Consider the following 19975-nt stretch of genomic DNA (forward strand, 5'->3'; position numbering starts at 1 on the left):
TTAAGAAAGGGAAAAGAAGAGAAAAATCGGCTTCAGTACCCAGGAATCAAGTGTGGGTGGGTTGCTGCGAGAGGGAATCAGTGATGCTGAAGAAATTCTGCCCTGGATTATGAGGCGAGGAAGGCACAGCAGTAGGTCCAGGGTAAAAAGAGATTTTCCCTGCCAAGTTCCGGCTTACTGCGCTCTTGAAAGACTAGCTGGCATCAGAAAGGCACTGCTAAATAGGTTGGAAGGCACTGCTGAATAGGTTGTACAGATTCTGGAGCAACAAAAAGAAAAGGCGTAAATGATAAGATGCGTGGAAAAGTGTCATCAGGGCCTCCATGGGAAACCCTAAAACAGCCAGAAAGGGAACACACGCAACACTTATATTCAGCTTGTGTTTGTGGCTCTGCAAAGGAGTCATCTGTCAAGAACAACTGCCTTTCCCGACATTGCTAGGAAATGGTGAGAAGGTGGAGCTGTGTAAACAGAACTTTGATCTTATTTAGTACCTTAGAACAGACCTGCTTAGTTATAATATACAGAAACCCCGTTGTTTTAACAAGTACCGGAACACAAGCCGCCAGCCAGGTTTTCTATTCACAAAGGTTCAAGTTTCTTGTTACTAGTTATCACTACTTAGTTTTTACTGTGTGCGGTAAGTCCTTAAACAGTAGTTGCAGGCAGTTTATACTGTGTCTGAACTTTACGGTCAGCTGAAACAACTAAAGAAGTGCTCTGTATGGAGCAGAAGTAATTTTATAATCTCACAAATAACTAGTTTCAGTTCTTTTTCTTTCAGTTTGGCTTTTTGTAAAAGCCAGCAATAACAAAAGCGACCTTTCCCCATCATTTCTTTCTAGAAGGAAAAGGGATATGAAACCTTATATCCGTCTGGGAAAACTTGTGACAGACTGGAAATGTTACGAAAGCATTGAATAGGTCAGCCAGGCAAAGCAATGAAATTCAGAGACGGGTTTTGTAGAATGTAAGGAATTACTGCTTGAGACAGTATACAGATAACGTGTGTAACTCATTGCTGACCTTGGTGGCTTAACTCAGATGCTGATCCCTCTCGCTCTCACACTGCTAGTCCCACCTTACACCTCTTTTGCTCACAGTAGCAGGTGACTGTGAAGTACTGTTCTCAAGTGACCAGACTGGGAACATTTGAGATGCAAAATGGACAATAGCATGGTGTGGTATTATGCCCCAAAACAGTTTCATTCCTAAGTATGCGTTGTTGAAACTGGAGGTCACAAAGGTGTGCATAGTCATAGATAAATCCAGGTTCAGGAGAATTTATAATCTTGTCAGTTGTAGATTAAAAAGCCTGTTCTGTATCTGCAGCTCTGTAAGTGACCACAAACAGTGAAGATGGCAACTGTCAGTGGCCTGTTAAAGGATGTTTGTCCTGGTTTTGGCTGGGATAGGGTTAATTGTCTCCCTAGTAGCTGGTACAGTGCTGTGTTTTGGGTTCAGTATGAGAAGAATGTTGATAACACACAGATGTTTTCAGTTGTTGCTAAGTAGAGTTTAGCCTAAGTCAAGGATTTTTCAGCTTCTCATGCCCAGCCAGCGAGAAGGCTGGAGGGGCACAAGGAGTTGGGAGGGGACACAGCCAGGGGAGCTGACCCAAACTGGCCAAAGGGGTATTGCATACCGTGTGATGTCATGTCCAGTATGTAAACTGGGGGGAGTTGGCCTGCAGGGGGGATCGCTGCTTGGGAACTAACTGGGCATCGGTCAGCAAGTGGTGATCAATTGCATTGTGCATCACTTGTTTTGTATATTCCAATTCTTTTATCATTATTGCCATTTTATTATTGTTATTATCATTGTCTTCCCTTCTGTACTATTAAACTGTTCTTATCTCAACCCATGAGTTTTACTTTTTTTTCCCCCCCGATTCTCTCCCCATCCCACTGGGTGGGGGGAAGTGAGTGAGCGTCTGCGTGGTGCTTAGTTACTGGCTGGGGTTAAACCACGACAGAAAAATTCTTTGAAGTGTTTCTCTCCTCTCATTCAGCATTATGTTTCCCATCAGTCAGTTAACTGTTTTCATTCAAACTGCAGAGTCCTGGAATACGATGCCAGCTAAATCTAATATGAAAACAATCTGGAGCTAAATGTCACCTGCACGGAGCTGCCATTTTATTCCAACTCTGTTCCGCAGTCCTCACCATCAGCTTTCTATGGCTGTGAAAGAACGGGTACACAAAATATACGTACAGCTGTTCAGCAAAACCCGTTTCAAAGTGATCCTGCTGCAAAAGGGTGCCAAGGGCCTGAGGGCTCCAAGTCCTCTCCTGATCAGAGCAGGAGCTCGTTCCGCCCGGGTCTCTGCCTTGAGAAATGTCTGGGATGACAGTGACACTCTGTGGCCAGCCAGGTAAAATGCAATGTCTTAGTTTTCACAGGTTTTCTTTGCTTTCATCCGTTTTACCAGACAGAAAGGTAGTAAAGATCAGTTTGTAGCTTTCGTTCGTGTTGATAATTTCCAGTAGCTTTTCAATACATTTCCTTTATTGTTTTAAAATGTCCTAAACATGTCAGCTAAGACAAAAACTAAAAACAAACGACCAAACAAAACCTTGCATCCATAACCCCTGAACTTGAGGAGTGTCGAGAGTGAGACTCCACTGTTGCTCTGCAAGTTGTACGAAGCACGTTTTCAGGTCCGTGCCTACGGTGTCATTTTAATCACTTTAATTAATTTCTTCCTCTGGAACTGGAATGAGGGAAGCCCCTTAAGGGGACCTGGAATTGTATATTGCAAAGCAGAATTTCCTCCGGACTAATCTGGAGAGCTGAGTTTAGTCAGCATACCTCCAAGCTGTCATTTTACTTCCCATAGAATTAAAGAACATATTACCTATTTTATATATAGTGCAAATGGGCAGTATGGTTAAGCATCATTAGATGGCCTCTGTAGGGGCTTCCTCTTGATAGCAACTGAAGGAATAGCAAAAAAACCCAGTCCTTGTTTCATAGCTTTTGCATTCAACAGATGGAGGAATAAATACTAGGATATGTGAGAGGATGGAGTAAGAGCCTTTCCTTTGGCACACAGAACATGGATATTTTTGTACGCATACCCATTTTTTGCTCTTTTTTTTCTTTTTTTTTTTTTCCTTTTCAGCTGGGAACATTAGTGGAAGAATTGAGATTAAGGCATGTTAAGCCCAGGCCAACTCCCCCCAGTTTACATACTGGACATGACATCACACGGTATGCAATACCCCTTTGGCCAGTTTGGGTCACTGCCCTGGCTGTGTCCCCTCCCAACTCCTTGTGCCCCTCCAGCCTTCTTGCTGGCTGGCCATGAGAAGCTGAAAAATCTTTGACTTAGGCTAAACACTACTTAGCAACAACTGAAAACATCCGTGTGTTATCAACATTCTTCTCATACTGAACCCAAAACACAGCACTATACCAGCTACTAGGGAGACAATTAACCCTATCCCAGCTGAAACCAGAACAATGATTAACCACTTTTTCTGATTTCCAGTGAATTGGTTCGAATTCTAACCTACCATAGAAACCTACCTGCTTCAGAGCTTGCCCTGTTTTGGTGTATGGCATCACAGCCGTGAAGACAATCTTGAGAGCCATGCTACGAGCGTCATGGTCCAACCATGATGATGTGGTCTCCCTAGGGAACCATCAACTATCGGCTTGTTGTCCAAAGCCTGTGTTTCACGTCCTACTACAGGTCCCAGAATCATAGAATGGTTTGGGTTGGAAGGGACCTTCAAAGACCATCTAGTCCAACCCCCCTGCCATGTGCTGGGACATCTCTCACGAGATCAGGTTGCTCAAAGCCCCATCCAAGCTGACTTTGAACACTTCCAATGATGGAGCATCAACGACATCTCTGGGAAACCTGTGCCAGGGTCTCACCACCCTTATTGTAAAAAAATTCCTCCTTATGTCCAATCTAAACCTACCCTCTTTCAGTTTAAAGGCTCTTTCTTCCTCCTGTCTGCGTCCCATGGAGTGAGGGCAAAGTGCTTTGGCAGTGAATATAGTGTTTGGGACAACATTCCAGTTACCGGAATATTTAGGGCATTGGGAAGAAAGAGGATTCGCTCCTACAGTACTAGTCCTGATTATTGCTCTTTGTGACAAATATCTAGGGAACAGGGGAATGCATGCATAACAAACAGCAAACAAATAGATTGACTGAAATTCTCTGAAATTGTACATGGAATTAGCAACCACTGCCTTTGCTCCTGTGAATTCAAAGACATGAAACATGAGGCAAGAATATTTGTTCCGCCCATGGAAGACTCAGCTGGGGTAGGGGTTCTCCTCATCTCTAAACACAATTTCTGAATTATTTAGCATATGGCCTTTCTGCTCTGGCAATAGACTCACTCAGAGCTCATCTCAGCTGCTTTTACTTTCTATTCCTTCATTCTTTCTTAAACAGACTTGCAGTTGCTCCCATGTATTATTTATTGGACATACTATGCTTTTATAACATAGCTGTGGGTGGAACAGATTCTGTAGGCACAGTTTGCACCCCATATTTGGAATAACTGGCAGAAAGAAAGAAAACAGGCTGCAGTTCAATACATAGGGTATGAGAAAGTAAAAAAAAATAAAATAGAGAGAGCTGCCTCTATTTGCCCACTAATTACTCTCTTCTGTGTCATTGAAAACACAAAAACAATATTCAGTAAAACTGTACCCTAGTTGCATTCTTTATTCTGGCTTTATTTCTTTTTTTTTTTTTTTTTTTTTTTTTTTTTTTTACAGAAGCAGCCTACTTCTGTAGCATGTTACAGAGGGATGCAATAAGGACTCCATCAGATCATATTTCAAATACTCAATTATTCATCAGATGGTAGAATCTCGACGCTTGCTTCCTGTATCTATATTTTAGTTTACTTAAAAGAAATTTCAGTACTACGAATGTCTGGTCAGGTGAGACAGATGTGTACTACAGCCTCCTTCCAAGCCTCAGAGAAGACGAGCAGTAGCAATACAGGAGAAACATGAAAAGATCAAGAGACAAATCACTCGACCCACTGGCACATCAAAAAATACCAGCTACATTGGTCTTACAGTACCATGGGGAGGAAGATTTTCCCCAAATGGAGAATGAGCAGATTAAGGACCCAGAAAACTATTTAACTTATTTTTAAAGACAAAGAACTCAGACAAATGGATAACCCTCAGGCAGCAGCATGTGCTGCAGAGTGTGCAAACAGTTCCCTGAAGGATCGGGGTTTGCGGCACATCATAGTTCTTTTCATTCTCATCTGGAGACCTTCCTGCACCTTTTCCATTTATAGACTGGTTTCAGAAAAGATCACACGTGAACATGTACTGCATGATTTATCACACGCGTGGCGGTGCATTTATACTGTTAGACTAACTCTGCAACAACTGCTGTAAATAAGCTTTAGCTTTTGAATTAACCTAAAGCCTGACCATAGCAACACATCTTACATATCCACAAGCTGCACAAAGCTTGTGGATTGTCTTGGTGCCAACCAGCTCTGTGGGTTAACTATGGGAGAGACACGTACCACAGAAATATCTTGCAAAACACGGTCTGTAGGACCCCTTGCAATCCCATGCAGCCTGTCTGGGCTGGACTGCTGCTTTTGTTTTGTTTCTCATTCATCTTCCTTTCTTTAAAAGATGGAAAAGTGGCACATCTTGCCCCCCAGGGTAAGAAATATGCCTCTGGTTGGCCACCAGTGACCCGGTCACCGACCAGACAGTGCCCAAACTTCATCCCCAGCAGCGGTGGCTTGCGACACGAAGGCATCATGTGGAGATCGTCGCTGGCGAAACTGCATCTCCCACAGACACGTGGAAGTCCCCCGCCATCCCAGGGAAGCACAGATGAATCACATTTCCTTCTTCATCCTCAGCTAAAGGTGGCTGGAGAGCAGCTCCGTGTCAACGCCGCGATGTGAGATTTACAGCTGCTTGCAGTTCAGCATGCCTCTGAGCAACCTTTTAGGAGCAAAATCCAACCAATAAAGAAGGTAAATACCAGCTTTGCTGGGACTCCGCCTGGCTACCATCAGCCGCTCTTGCACAAGTGACTCTGGGAGCTGTTTCAGCAGCACATTTTTGCCTCTGGCATGTAAAGTTCAAGTGGTGCTGTCTTGTTAAACATTGTTCCCTTCTTCTAAGGGATGTTTTTACACCCTCAGCTACAGAGGATTGACTTTGCCCCGCTTACAAAAGCTAAAATCTAGTAAATACCTTGATGTAAAGAATTTTATAGATTTTCACCCCAGGGAAGGCATTTTAACTAGCTGTATTTCAATGAGACATTATAAAAAACAGGCTTGTGTGCATTTTTTTAAATTGCTGTCATTACCATCTGCACAACAGGTAGTGAAAGCTGATGCTGCAGAGACTTGGTTTGTACTTTTTGACATAAGACTGGCAGAAAAATTGGCAGTTATATTGTTGCTCATGTTTAAATCCACACCCTTGTACTGTGATTCAGCAAATTCCCAGAGTAACCCTGGTCTGAAACCCGGGTTCCTCCTTGTTCTGTCCTGCCGGGGGTGGATTTCCCCTAGAGAAGCCAATGAACAAAAGCTCATTTATTTCTGTAGGTGGTGAGGAGGAAACTCTCCACTATCTCCCCACCTCTTCCTGCAAAATGTTGGCTCTCTTTTGCACCGATCACTTCAGGTCGCGAATGAAAATGGAAGCGAGCAGCAGCGGAGCTGGGGTATAGAAATTGTTGTTTCGGACGGCACTCCCTGGCTCTGCTCCATGCTTCATAAATAATAGCTCTCACCTCATTTTAGCTACAAAGAGAAGCAAAAGCAAGCTGCCTGTCTTTCTTCAGCAAACCTCAGGTGCTCTCTCGGAGAGGTAGGACTGAGAACTCTGTTCTTAGCTGACATTATTGAAGAAATACGCTTGCTTTCTTTTTTCAGCTGCAGGTTTTTTTGCCACGGTTGCGGCAGCATCTTGATGGGGAAGCTGATCTCCAAAGGCCAGCCCAAAAGAGATGCTCGAGTTGTCATGCTGGGGCTCGACTTCGCCGGCAAATCCACCCTTCTGTACAAACTGAAGAGCGGCCAGGCTGTGGAGACCTGCCCGACGGTGGGCTTCAACGTGGAGTCTCTCCAAACACCCTGTCGCGTATCCTTCACCCTCTGGGACGTTGGCGGACAAGGCAGCCTGCGGGCGAGCTGGCCTGACTACCTGGAGGACACCAACACCCTCATCTTCGTGCTCGACAGCACAGACACGGCTCGGCTGCCTGAAGCGATGGCAGCGCTGGAGGAAGTCCTGAGCCACCCCAGCATGGCTGGCATCCCCGTCCTCCTCCTGGCCAACAAGCAGGAAATTCCGGGAGCGTTGGCTCCCGCTGAGCTGGGGGAGAAGCTGCGGCGGGGGCGGCTCGCGAGGCACCCTTGGGTGCTCCGGGGTTGCAGTGCCCACACTGGCCAGGGACTGCAGGAAGCCCTGGCCGTCCTGGGAGAGCTGCTGCGGATCTGGAGCGGAGCTCCCCATCCCAAGAGCAGCCCCTCGCAGGGCCAGCGGGGAGGAGGTGAGCTCCGGAGCAAAGCTGAACCTCAGGTGGACGCTTCCTGCTCGTCGCTGCCGGCAGGTTTGTCGTAGAGGATCCCAGCCTCCAGGTATCCCCTAAAATGAGCAGACCTGTGGCTGGCACGTGCCGTGGAACACCCAGCTGAAACCCACCAGGAAGACCTCCGAGCAAAACTCCCATCGCGGAGCGTTTTTGGCCCCATCTCTTGGACTCTCATCACCGGCTGTGGTTTGTCCCGCTGTTGCCAGGTTCTGCTCATCCATTGCGTGTGTGTCCGGTGCTTCAGCGGGGATGCTTTTTGCCAGAGCAACATAAATTATAACAGAGATGTGCACAAGGGACAGAAGAGATTTTCTTCTTTCTGAAGCTCCCAGCCCAGATACAGTTTTTCTGATGGGCTGATCCCCGTGGCGGGGGTGTGTTTGAACGCGCCCCGTGCTGCTTCTTTTTCAGTTCAAATCACACGTTCATCAGGTGGAAAAGCAGGCAGCCACTAAAAGGAATGGCTGAACAGAAGCAGTGTAAGCACAGGACTTTGAATGAGCAACAGCTAATTGGTTTTAGTGTGGCTGCTACGGGTATAATCTTCAAGCCATGGAAGCAAGTCAGGATTCAACGGTGTAATGTGGTTTGAGGATGTGTGTATATTAATTTCTGTATTTCTTGTTTTGGGTCTTTCTTTTCCATTCGTTATTTTTATCAAATACTGATTTCATGAAAATGGCACCTCATTTTCCTTAGATTATATTTAAATACAGAGAAATAAAATCTGACTTCTAGATGCTTGGAAACACATCTGCATGGCTAGTCAACCTCTAAATATCCTCGTGGTGGCCTGAACAGCCAAGATGAAGCCCTGTCTCTCAGACTTTTTGAAACTGGATGAGACCACTCTATGGGCACAGGCAGGTTTGTAACCAAAGGGCTTTCCACACTCAGTTGCACCCAGGGCAGTCGAAATGCCCCTGGCAGCTCACAACGGGGCCGGGTCCTTGGTTGCAGTGATGGTCTTTGTCTGATCCTGCTGAACCTACCATTGGAAAGACCTATCAAATGTGTATCTGCGGGCTCCCTGTACCCAAAATTCTGTTATTTGGGGTTAAAATTAAAAAATTTCATAGGGGTCCCTACTTTATTATGAAATGAATGAAAGTGGTGGGGGAAGGCAAGAGAAAGGACACAAAATTTTCAGGCAGCAGAAGTCAGCTGCTTTCAAGGAAGAACTTATTCAACCTAGAAACACCAAGGAGAAATACATGGTAAAATCCCCTTGTGTTCATACCAGAGCATTTTACAGTTGTTAAGGAATTAATCATCCAGCTGTTACTGGTGCTGTTATTAGCCTCATTTCATAGAAGGCAGCAGCTGGAAAACAAGGCTTAAACAGTCATGAAGAAACAGAATATGACATTTATAGGAAGGTCTCAATAAAAGCAAGCCTTCCTGGTGGAAAAAGTCACATTTTTTTAGCTGCATTAATATAGAATAGCTATTATATGCTATAAAATAGTAGTCCAGCGTTGATCTGGCCTAAGTGATCATGGTTATGAGTATACTTAAACAGCACTGAAACGTATAACAAACTATATGGCAAAACTACATGCATGGTAAGGAGGGCAAAATGACACCTTTAAATCTTTGCAGTTACCGTAAGCAGGTTTTTCTGCCTTTGGCTGGTTGTAGGTGCTCATCGTTTGCTTCTAATGCACAAGTCTCCAATGCATGTGTTGGGTATTTGACTGTCAGAGGTGGACCAAGAGTTTTTGTGAGACAGCAGCACACATGCTAGTACCTAGACAGCGATGAACGAACTCAGGTCATCTATGCAACCCGGTCACCAGAACATGAAAAAGCCACGTCTTCTCGGGGGCCTGTCTGGCCATTTTGAACACCAGTCCTAGAGGCACAAGTGTTGCATTGCCATGCCAAAAAATTCTCCTTATTGAATTCACCGATGTTTCTGTCTTGCATCTCACGTGGTACAAAGCAGAGTACCATACATTAGGGTGTAGGATCGGCAATAGTTTAAACTCAACACAGACTGAAGGGTTGTCCTGATGATGTTTTACTCTTAATTGGCTCTTGATGTGTGCATTTGACTCTACAGGATTGTCTGCTGGTAGTTAAAAAAGGCACTGAAGCCTTCCCATTCCCCCGTGGGTGTTTTTTTAAGCCCTTCAAAGAGAAAAAATAGGCTCCTCTGGCAGCAAATAGAGGTAACCACCAGCCTTTTGTAGATACCAGCAATTAAAAATTAAAATAGCGAGGTAGAAGGTGGGAAGAAGGGGTTGTTCTTGGCAGTGGGAACCCTGAATGCCTGAAACTGATGAAGCAACATCCCGGTTACTGAAAGCGTTCTCACTTCCCCTGAAGCAGTAATTTGGCAAAATACCCCATCTCATGGGGTGTCATGTGATTTACCATCCTTGTTTTCTGGAATAAGGCTTTTCTAGATGCTCAGTCACATTACTCAGCTCATTTATGCCATTGTTAGAGACTGTCAAAATGACTCCGGGTCATAGTATTTGAAACAGCAACACAGAGTTTACTTCTGATTATTTTCTCTTTTCTCCTGTGTTGTAAAGCCTGTTAAAACAAGTCAATCTAATGTGCCCTGCACTGCTCTAATCAAATGTTTGCAGGACACTCGCCCAACAGCACTTAAATGCTTCAGTGTCAAAACTCCTGCCTGGTTCAAAGGGAGCAGTCTGGAGGTTTGCAGGAACAAGCCAGCTCTAGGGAGGACAGTTTGTTATCTCTTTTTCTTGGTAATTCTGCAAGAGAGCCTCTGCCACGTGGAGCCATATTAATCCCTTAAACATCTGCGCTTACGGACTCCAGCCAGGAAGGCACCCTCAAACTTAGAGTTTCCATCTTCCTGAGCGTGTGATAGATGTCACAGCCTCTGCACCCATTTCTAAAATAACACAGCTTCTCTCTTAGTAGCAGGCAAAAGAAAAATCCTTAGGACACTTCCTTGTTTCAGGTTCCTCACAAATTTGAAGCATCCTTTGGGTTGTTGGCGCCCGAGCCTACTCTGGTTGCTCAATATCCCTTTTTAGCAGCTTTTCTGGATGCTAAGTCCATCGACTTGCTATCCCTGACATTGGCTGTCTCAAAGCCAAAAGGAGAAGTCTGGAACAGCAGGCTGTTTCTCTTTTATTTCCTTTTTGTTTTGTTTTGTTTCAGCAACAAGTATTTATTTGGGTCTTTTTATAAAGGAAAAGTATTGCCGAGAGACCCATCTCGGAAGCAAACTTCCAAAAAACCTTGAAGACAGTGAGATGCCCACGCTGCAGAAATTGCTACAGAAGCACGCACCGGTCTGTCTGCAGCCATAAGTGAAATGCCATGCCCAACAACTGTTGTTGCTCAGGCTGAAATGCATTTAATCTGCAGCGGAGCATGCAGAAAAAAGGCTGCAATGTCCCCAATGCACTTTTTTAAAACTAAGGTTGGAAAAGACCAGCTCCTACGTTCCTTTAAAAACTCGTATGCTGCTCAAGAAAGCCATACCATGACTGCATTTGAAAATGAAGCTGCTCGTGCTGCTGCGGTGGCAGCTGGAGATCTCTGGGTCTAAGCCAGCAGCGCAGACGAGACCTGCCCATCACTGCTGTCTGCAGCACGGTAACGCGTACACCAACCAGAATCAGGAAAGCGCGAAGCTGCTCCGGTTCGTAACTCCACATCTTAACACGAGGGGATTTTCCCGAGCACTCTGAAGTAAGGTACCACGCCGAAGCAGACCCGAGCAGCTCAGGCGGTTCCAGCTCACCCTGCCCGCACTGCCGTGGAGTTTGAAGCGGCAATCGTAACAAACCCCTGCGGCAAAATCTCCCAAGGCTTTGCCTGTTGGAACCCACAGTTTTCTACTGTTTGGTTTTGGTAGTTCGGGGGTTTTTTTGTCCTTTTCTTCCTGAAAAGTGCTTTCTAATGGCTTGGCATAATTTGTTGTCCTACATATGTTTGAATAGAAACATAATCATGCCACAACAGGGATTATTGTTTACGCAACAGAATAGAAGGAACACAATGCAACTAGGCTGCTTGGTAGAAACTACTAGTTTGAAACACACTCAGAATCCAGAGGACATTATAGATCTGATTAAAACAATAAAACTGGCCTGAACTATCATTCAGTCCACTGAGATTTAAAAAAAAATAAAATTAAAAAAATATGCCTGTCAGTGGATCTTCTTACTCATTTCTCTTGTTAGCAGATCAAGCGAGCAAAATGCAAGTGTCTATTTTTAGAAGTATGGGGAACATTAAGATGTCCTCTAGGTTTTATTATTTCTAAATAAGATGTCTCTTAAAATAATGCATTATTTATTCAGTGTAGTGCCTTTCAAGTCATCTAGGTTGATGACAGGTTGCAAAAAAACCAACACAACTCAAGAGTTTCATTTTGTCAACTGAAAGCTGAAGGAACCAGCCTTTGGAAATGGGAGTTGGGTTCTTTTGAAATCTTTATCCTTTATATCCCCATGGACGAGCATTTGTAAAGATTTAAATACAGCACTGGAAGCTCATCTCCATCACCAACCTACCCATGGAAAGAGAGGGAGCAAGGATGGCAAAGCTGTAGCCAGAGTTGCAGGCACCCTTCAAGCAGTTCAAGAGGTTTTCCTCCATGGGTGCTGTCACGTAATTAAAGCAGGACTGTGCTAATGAGGAGGCTGCTGAACAACGCAAGTCTCTGACAGCTCCAATCTATCCCCAAGTGGCACCCCAGTGGGGTTGCTTGTGCCCGAGGTGAGGGACACTGGCCATCCCTCCCAGTCTCCTGCCTAAAGATGCTCTTGGTGCACACACACCCCCCCCCAACGCACACCAGGCAGAGGGAGCTGGGCCAGCTTGTACAGCACCCCGAGCTTAAAATTAGTGCTGAATTGGCAATCAGCCCAGCACTGGGAGCCTGGAATGGACATTTCTGGAGGTAGAAAAAAACCCCCAACAACTGTGAAAGTTCCTTGACTCCATGGTGCACCTTTGAACCTTTAAACTGAAGTCACTGTTTAAAAGTTACATGGCTCAGCTGCAGCCCACTTACCACAGCCGCCGGTACGCAGTTGGGAAACGTCTTCTTAAAAAGTATAAAACTCCGTACTGGAACAGCATCCCAAGTTTCAGAGATGACTGCATTAGCTTACTTTATTCATTCTCATAACATACTTCAAACTTTGATGCGGAATTCTGCTAATACCTAGTCAAAGACAAAACGCCCTAAGTCAATCCGTGAAGACTAAGAAGTTTCATCATCTTCAAAATAAGTTCTTGAATTTTTTATAGTATTTGATAGCAGCTTTTTATTGGTTACAAAACCTAAGCCCATATACAAAATTAGGAACACATTTAGATGCCTCTTTGAAAGAACGTTTTAGTCTATTTTAACTGATAGTTTAAAAAAATAATAAAAACAATGCAATTTTAAACACTGTTCTGAAAACGTAAAAGTGCAGCAATATACTTTGTTTCCTTTATTAACTATGAAATGGTGCAATCCCAATCAAAAGCTGATAAGGTCACAACAGAAAGAACTGAGCAAACGCTTTGTCCTGCCTTACCCAGTTCTCCGATGTTCACTTTTAATGTAATGCATTGAGTGCAAGAAAAGGATCAAATCTTCACAGTAGTGGAAAACTGTTGTTTCAATATCAATTTGTAAGTAATCTCGAGGATAATAGTGAGTGCAGGCTGAACAGGGTATCCGTCAGTCTATATGGCATATAGGGAGACTAAATTGAATTGGAAGGGGGGAAATATTTGTTCACAATAACACCTGCTGGAACTCTTGATTTCACAAAAACTTTGTGACCTTACCTAACTTTGACTTTTTATTGTTTAGTTTTTTAGCGAACACCACACAGTTTCAAGATTTTAGACTATAGTGTGTGAATAGGATGCAGTTACCATATGAAGCTTCAACTCAACTTTTGGGAAAAGAAAAAAGGCACAATGAACTTCAACTCAATTTTATGTGCACAAGAGTTGAAAAATCTGAGCCACCTTAAAGAGAAATTGATTCTAAAATTTATAAAACCTATAAATAATCAGAGGCCAAACCACTATATTAAAACAGATTATCTAGCAAGTAAAAATCTTGCAGTTTAAACATACGCTTGTATCCAGTTGAGATACAAGACAACTCACTCTTTAAAGTGGCTCCACCTTGGCAGATATATATTTAATGAATGCACACCTGCTATGCGTTGTTCGTCAGTGGAAAAACAGCTGATCCACAAAGCTCTGATGGCATCTGTCCTTATCTTCATCACAGTAAATACAACCCACATCCAATAACTAAATTAGTTTAGATTTTTCTATCCCTTCACATCAATGCATTGGGAAATTACACCCAGTAAACAATAGCAACAAAACCAGTTTGTGTGATAGCTTACAGAATTGCAAAATTATCGATCTTCACCCCAGCAATACCAAAATCCCTTTGAAAATGACTGGGTCAGACGATTTTCCAAAAGCAATGACCTCACATACGTTATGTAAAGTTATTTAATGTGCGCTGCACATCAGGTTTATGCTGAATAACGGCAGCTTCCATACAGCCTCACACATCAGCCAGTTTGTATCTTTTTTAATCATGTGAATAAGATTTGAGACTAATTTCTGAATTACTCTTCCAATACTCCAAGAATGAAGCTTTTATGACGCTTCTAAGTAGTTGCTGGTTTGTTGCCAACCACATCATCATAAGCACTGGTTACTAAGTAAAAAATAGTTTAAGACTAAATTACAGTAAACATGAAAGCTCCACAGTTTAAACCCAATATAAATCAACCATATCCAATTATCAATTTAAAACAAAATATATTGACTACTGAAAGTTGAAAGCAAGATTCTTTTTAACTAGTACATTTTTGGACAGAATTTTTTTCTTCTACAGTCTGGGACTCTTGCTTTCAGCTTAAACAGAAGTTCAAGTCCATAACAGGTTGTAGCTCAGGTAAAATACCATGCACAGCATTTGATTACTTCAAAACAGCAGGAACACACAGGCTGAAGTGAGTGGTCAAATAGGGCTCGCTGTTCTCAAAAATTAGGTATAATGGCAAAAGCTTTACCAGTCCAAATCTACAGTTCATTCTCCAACCCTGGTTTCTGAGGCAGTTAATGAACACACATCAATTACTGATAGCTGAAGTAGTTTTTTTTGTTTGTTTTAAACTTAAGTGTTTAATCAATTGCCAAGTGTTTGTTTTTTTTGTTTTTGTTTTTTTTTTTTTTAAGTTACTTTTATTTCAGTTTCACCAATGAAATTCATTTGGCTTGCATTTTTGAATCTATTCTTCCACATAAAGTATATGAAAATATGTTTGTGGAGGACGATGATGGAGGCTCAGAGCAAACTGGGCCCCTGTAAAGTCTTCCAAAATGTACGCATCATACCAAAGTGTCTTGATCCACAGCGCACCATTTTCCAAAGAAGCTACTTTTCCGTGGAAAGCCAATGTGCCACCACTATGGAATATTCTTAACAAAACTGCAGATTGCGGTTGTCAGCATGTGGCACCAGGAAAAAGGCAAAAAAAGGTAGTTGGGACTGTTAAAAAGAATTTTGAAACAGTTTAAGAGATCATGCATATGCATTTACAGTCCATGTGATAGTGACGTTTGGCAACTGCAAAGTGACCGATACATGGCTTGCTTTAGAAGCATCAAAACGAAGAGGCATGTGTGTCTTGGAGCCTTTTGTTTCTTCACTTGGTAGCCATCTGGTGGTGCTTCATACTGGTGTGGGACAGAGAAGCTGCACTTTTTTGAACTTAAAAATTAAATTCTTTTGTTTGAAGGTTGGCTGTTGGGTCAAAGTTGTAAGTACCTCCTTGAGTGGCTTCAGGAATGAGACTGGGATCTTCATCAATCTATGAAATACAACAAAAATACATGAGAGGCCAATTCCCTGCACAATTCAGTATATGTAAAAGAGGTTCACAAACGTTGCATTTTTTAATTTTTTTTAATGTTATTGCAATAAAATTAGACCAGTTTTTCCAATTCAATTTCTCAAATATGTTTAAAAAGAAAACACATCAACTCTGTTGTAACACCATTAGGGAACAGAAAATCGTAATGGTTAGAGACTGGGTTGCTGCTTGGTCAAAGCAGTTGCTATTTTAGCTGTGCAATTTAATTTTCAATGCCAATTTTTAGTACTTCCAGAGTTGGCTAATCACTAGTAGTGAATTCCAAAATTAGTTTTGTACTTTCTCCCATTTTCTTTCAACATGAAAATAATTTTTATCGGCAGCTGATAGAAATACTTATATAAAGCTTAAAAGAGTTCTTGGTATCTCCTATCAGAATCTGAAGGATTTAGAATTACTCATTTTGAAGCAGTTTTATATAGCTCTCAAAAGCGCAATCTGAATTATTTTTTAAACCCAAAGTACTTTGTTACTGTATGGATATAGAATGAAAGGCATCGGTATCCAACTTCACTCAACTTCCTCAGAGCTGTTAGAATTTACGTATTTACGGCCTCTAGGAGCAGCAAACAACATGGTCAGTAGCATCAATATGCAGAACTTAAAACCTCCTCCAAATTACCCACTGCATCTATTCTCTGAACATGCCACCTCTACAAAACAGGCTGAAGGAACCATATGCCTTGTTTCAAACCATGTGTCATTCTGAAGCAGGTAAGAGCCCTCATGTGTGGGGTCTAAAAAGCTTTCTCACATCTGGCCTTGGAGCAGTGCAGATGTCAGAACTGAGTCACCTAAAAATCTTTGTTTCTCTTTACTTTGGGTGACAATACCTAAATTGCAGGAAGAGATTAAGGCCTTTGGTGATAGCAACAATCTGCAGGAGGAAGAGTGGGGCACGTCATGCCCAAATGAAGATCAAATCCAGTTTCAGAACGCTTTGCCAAATGTTTGTGAGTTGATAAATTAGCACTTCTGCCTTCTGCAGGGGTACTACAAAGTAATGTTACCTAAGTTCACATGTCTTTAAGACAATAAAGTCAGGAAGCCATTAGGGCTGGTCATGAAGTACATGCCTGTGCACTTTACAGGGCTTAGCAAAGGAGCAGATGGGATTAACAATAAAAGGGTATCTAGCAGCCACCAACATCTCATGAGAATACAGAAGATCCTGGAGCAACAGAAGGCATGATACTCCTAGACAGCCAATCTTAACACTGCCAAGCAGACTAACATAACCAGTCTCTTGTCTCTCTAGGGCAATTTGGATTTATTCCCCATGCCTCCCCGCCCTCCCCTGCTTTTTTTCTTCACCAGTCCTCAAATGACAAGGGTTATTTTCCTACTTACAGTTACTGCCTGAAAATTTGTCTGGTTCTATGTTTTAACTCCTATCTCCCAATGACAGAATTTCTACAATTTCAAGTTTCAGAAGCCCCAGAAAACATGGTAACAGTAGAAACAATAATCTAAAGTCTTGCTCCCAAGTAAAGGAGGTAAATTTAGCAAGTCAGGCATAGATTAAATTGCCTGAGTTTATGTAAAAAGTAAATGCACCAAAGGGAGTACTAACCTCAAAAGGGATATTTTTCCACCCACACCAACAGATAGCTACTGAAGTCTCAGAGCACTTATGGAGACTATTAGACAGTGCTCACCGAATCATTAAAAGCATAGGGAACTTTTCACATATCTTAACTTCTGGTGACTAACTTCACAATCACAAGATGGCCCCATGAATTGAAAATTAATGAGTCCTAAAGTTAGAACTGGTATCTGGAGAGTTCAATTTAAGAGAAGAACTGAAGACATATTTCTGCTAGGCTGCAGAACTACAGACACCCTGAATGGCCTAGAAAAGATAATTATTATTTGTCTTCAAATTGCTTGTTGAAATGCTTGAGGCACTCACAAGCAGCTAGTAGCAGAAAGAGCTAGAAACAAAGGGGTCAAAATACCTAATCAGGGTGCAACAAAGTATCAGATGGTCTAGATCAATCAGTTGCAGAAAGTGTTAACAGTTTTGATGTTTTGATGACTCTTTTGAATGCAGAATCCAGACTGAGCAATTACAGAGCTGAAATACAGTAATCTAACTCCAAGTAAGGACCCACTGCCCCCCTCCAAAGACTGATGTATGAGAAAGTAAGAAAAAGGAGAGCCAGACAACTGTTTAGATTCTAATCACAAGTAATTGCATGTCAATTTACATGTCAGTGTGACAAAATTAGGTCAGCGTCAATCAATTTATTAGGCAAAACCACAGCAGTCATCTTGATGTTGCTAAAGAAAATTCTTGGTATTGAGAAACTCTTCAAAGACTTTCAATTAAAGGAAGCTATACTGACAAAGGAGCAGGAAAACCAACTTCCCAGATAACCTACGTTCATGACAATTGGAACTGAGGAACAATGACAATGTACTTACTAAGCTAACAGCACAGCACATGTACTCTTCAATCTTTAGCATACTTACATCATCACCAGAGAAATACTGATCTATGATTTCAAATGCTAGTTTATAAATGTCTTCATTCTCATGCTGTTGCAAGGCTTCGATTTTCTCTAACCCTGAAGAAAAGAAAATGAAGAAGAGTTTTAGAAGTTTAACCTGCAGTTACCGACTACTTTGAAAAAACTAAGAAAAATTATGAAACATTACTACTGAAACACACTAGAAAAGATGTAGCTCAATTTTCAAATATTACCTACACAGTAGCTATCTTGGCCTCCTGGAGGAAAGAGAAGTAGTTTGTGAACCTTTGCAGGCCATGGAATATCCCATTTTATGAACAAGGGATAATGGAATCTTCTCTCTTTTCAGATAAAACACTATTTAATTTTTTTTTACAACGACTTCCGTCTACTTCATAGCTTTTGTTTCAGTCATTGTGCTTTCTGTATATCACCAAAAGGAAGAGGCTACATTTGTGTGTTGCATACGAGTTTAAAACAAAAAGGCAACAAAGCCTCACACCAAGAGCAGCTTAAAACACCAGTCCCATTCTCAAACTTCACAGGGAATAATACAAGGAAAAACTTCCAGTGTAGTACATTCTTCAACACCCCTTTACTGATATCTTACTATAATACATTAATTAGCATGTGTTAAAACTTGGATTACAATATCCAAAAGACTCCTTGTCCTGCTTTGGTCTGTAATGAAATTAGGATCCTAACAACTGCTTCCAAGGCAATAAACTAAAGAAAGAATTGTGTGTTCTACCACAGAACAAAGTATATGCAATAATCAAATGAAGCACAATTCTTATTTAAACCTAAAAAATACCTAAGCTACAGAAAGCTTTTTCAACAACTGCCTCCAACATGACTATCTCTATACTGAACTAAACAGAAAAAAGTCATTTCTCTCATTACAAAAGTCTCACTTGCCTATTCAGATAGCCCATGGTAAAAAAATGCTGTAGTAAATATCAACAGCAGCAAGGGGAACACAGAATAACATCCAGCAAATTAATTTTTTTAAAAGCCTAATAAGCTCTTACCTCCACACTCTTCTATAATTTCAGCTATTGTGCTAGCCTCATCACCAGCCATTATCAGGATGTTTTTCAGACCATCCAGCACCACCTGTACCACTTGAGAATCCTTTACTGAGAGTAGATTGCAGAATGGTGGGATTACATTTTGCTGTACAAGGTATTCAACCTAAATAATTAAAAAAAAAAGTGCTTTCAACATTGTGCTTCTTACAAATGACTGCATGTGCAACATTTTAGTGACAGTCTGAAATGCCACTATACATACCTGATCTTTTCTCCCACTTATTGTCAAATTGCTAATTGCCCAAGCAGCTTCCTTTTGTGTTCCAAAGTCCCCCTGAAAAACAAGATTAATAGCTCATTAAAATCAGCATTGAAACATCTGTCAAGCTTATTATTAAAAATCACAGACTCCTCGTGTCAGATTTATAAAAAGAGGATGACAACTTGCATAGCTGATAGTTTGACTGACCTTAGCCAGCTGGTGTATGATCATAGGGATTAGCCCAGCATCTATTACAGCCTGAACTTGTTGCTGGTTTCCTGCTGTGATATTGGAAAGGAACCAAACTGCTTCCTACAATTGGACAAAACAAAAAAGCAAAACCCTTTTAAAAACTAGTCAACAGATGAAAAAAACCCAACCAAACTAAACAAAACAAACTCAAACCCTAAAATCATATCATGACCAATCACTAAACAGAGCCTCCAGGTTTCTTCCCCAGTAGCACTTCTACCACACAAACTTTTATTGCACTGTGAAAGCTAAACATGCAGGAGATCAATGTAAAATTGATATCATGAATTCATAGGGCCAGATTATTACTTAGACAAGGAGTGTCTCCATACGTCAGGAGCAATACTGACCTAAACTTTACATCCACTTTGTGATGCTGGAGTCACAGCCATGTTTTAAACTTTCCATCAGTTTTGCAAAGAAAACAGGAAAACTGGTAGAACCTCATATTAAAAAGGACTTATCCTGCAATCGTACTACTG

At 42.0% G+C, this 19975-nt stretch overlaps 3 protein-coding genes across 4 annotated transcripts in view; 1 reads left to right on the forward strand and 2 right to left on the reverse strand.

Annotated features, from left to right (window-relative positions):
- The window catches only part of RCBTB1 (RCC1 and BTB domain containing protein 1), a 41287-nt gene extending 26688 nt beyond the window's left edge, over positions 1 to 14599 (reverse strand). Inside the window, exons 1-2 of the mRNA XM_049816046.1 lie at positions 13731 to 14599; positions 12582 to 12734 (exon numbers count right to left, since the gene is read on the reverse strand). The gene's annotated coding sequence lies outside the window, so the exon portion shown is untranslated. The remainder of the gene's footprint in view (positions 1 to 12581; positions 12735 to 13730) is intronic.
- Positions 5689 to 8634, forward strand: ARL11 (ADP ribosylation factor like GTPase 11). Of its 2 annotated transcripts, none has more exons than XM_049816051.1 (2): positions 5689 to 6824; positions 6906 to 8634. In XM_049816051.1, exon 2 carries the CDS (start codon positions 6943 to 6945, stop codon positions 7594 to 7596), a length of 654 nt encoding a protein of 217 aa, XP_049672008.1. In that variant the 5' UTR covers positions 5689 to 6824; positions 6906 to 6942; the 3' UTR covers positions 7597 to 8634. The 2 variants fall into 2 exon arrangements, with proteins under 2 accessions (XP_049672008.1, XP_049672009.1); XM_049816052.1 differs by having other exon boundaries at positions 5689 to 5990.
- A 141-nt stretch (positions 14600 to 14740) lies between the features above and the next one.
- Positions 14741 to 19975, reverse strand: part of KPNA3 (karyopherin subunit alpha 3) — a 51057-nt gene continuing 45822 nt past the window's right edge. Inside the window, exons 13-17 of the mRNA XM_049816050.1 lie at positions 19449 to 19553; positions 19242 to 19313; positions 18980 to 19142; positions 17950 to 18044; positions 14741 to 15411 (exon numbers count right to left, since the gene is read on the reverse strand). Coding sequence (XP_049672007.1) covers positions 15313 to 15411; positions 17950 to 18044; positions 18980 to 19142; positions 19242 to 19313; positions 19449 to 19553 — 534 coding nt within the window. The 3' untranslated portion in view covers positions 14741 to 15312. The remainder of the gene's footprint in view (positions 15412 to 17949; positions 18045 to 18979; positions 19143 to 19241; positions 19314 to 19448; positions 19554 to 19975) is intronic.

The sequence above is a fragment of the Accipiter gentilis genome, chromosome 13, assembly GCF_929443795.1.
Source record: "Accipiter gentilis chromosome 13, bAccGen1.1, whole genome shotgun sequence".
Lineage (NCBI taxonomy): Eukaryota > Metazoa > Chordata > Aves > Accipitriformes > Accipitridae > Astur > Astur gentilis.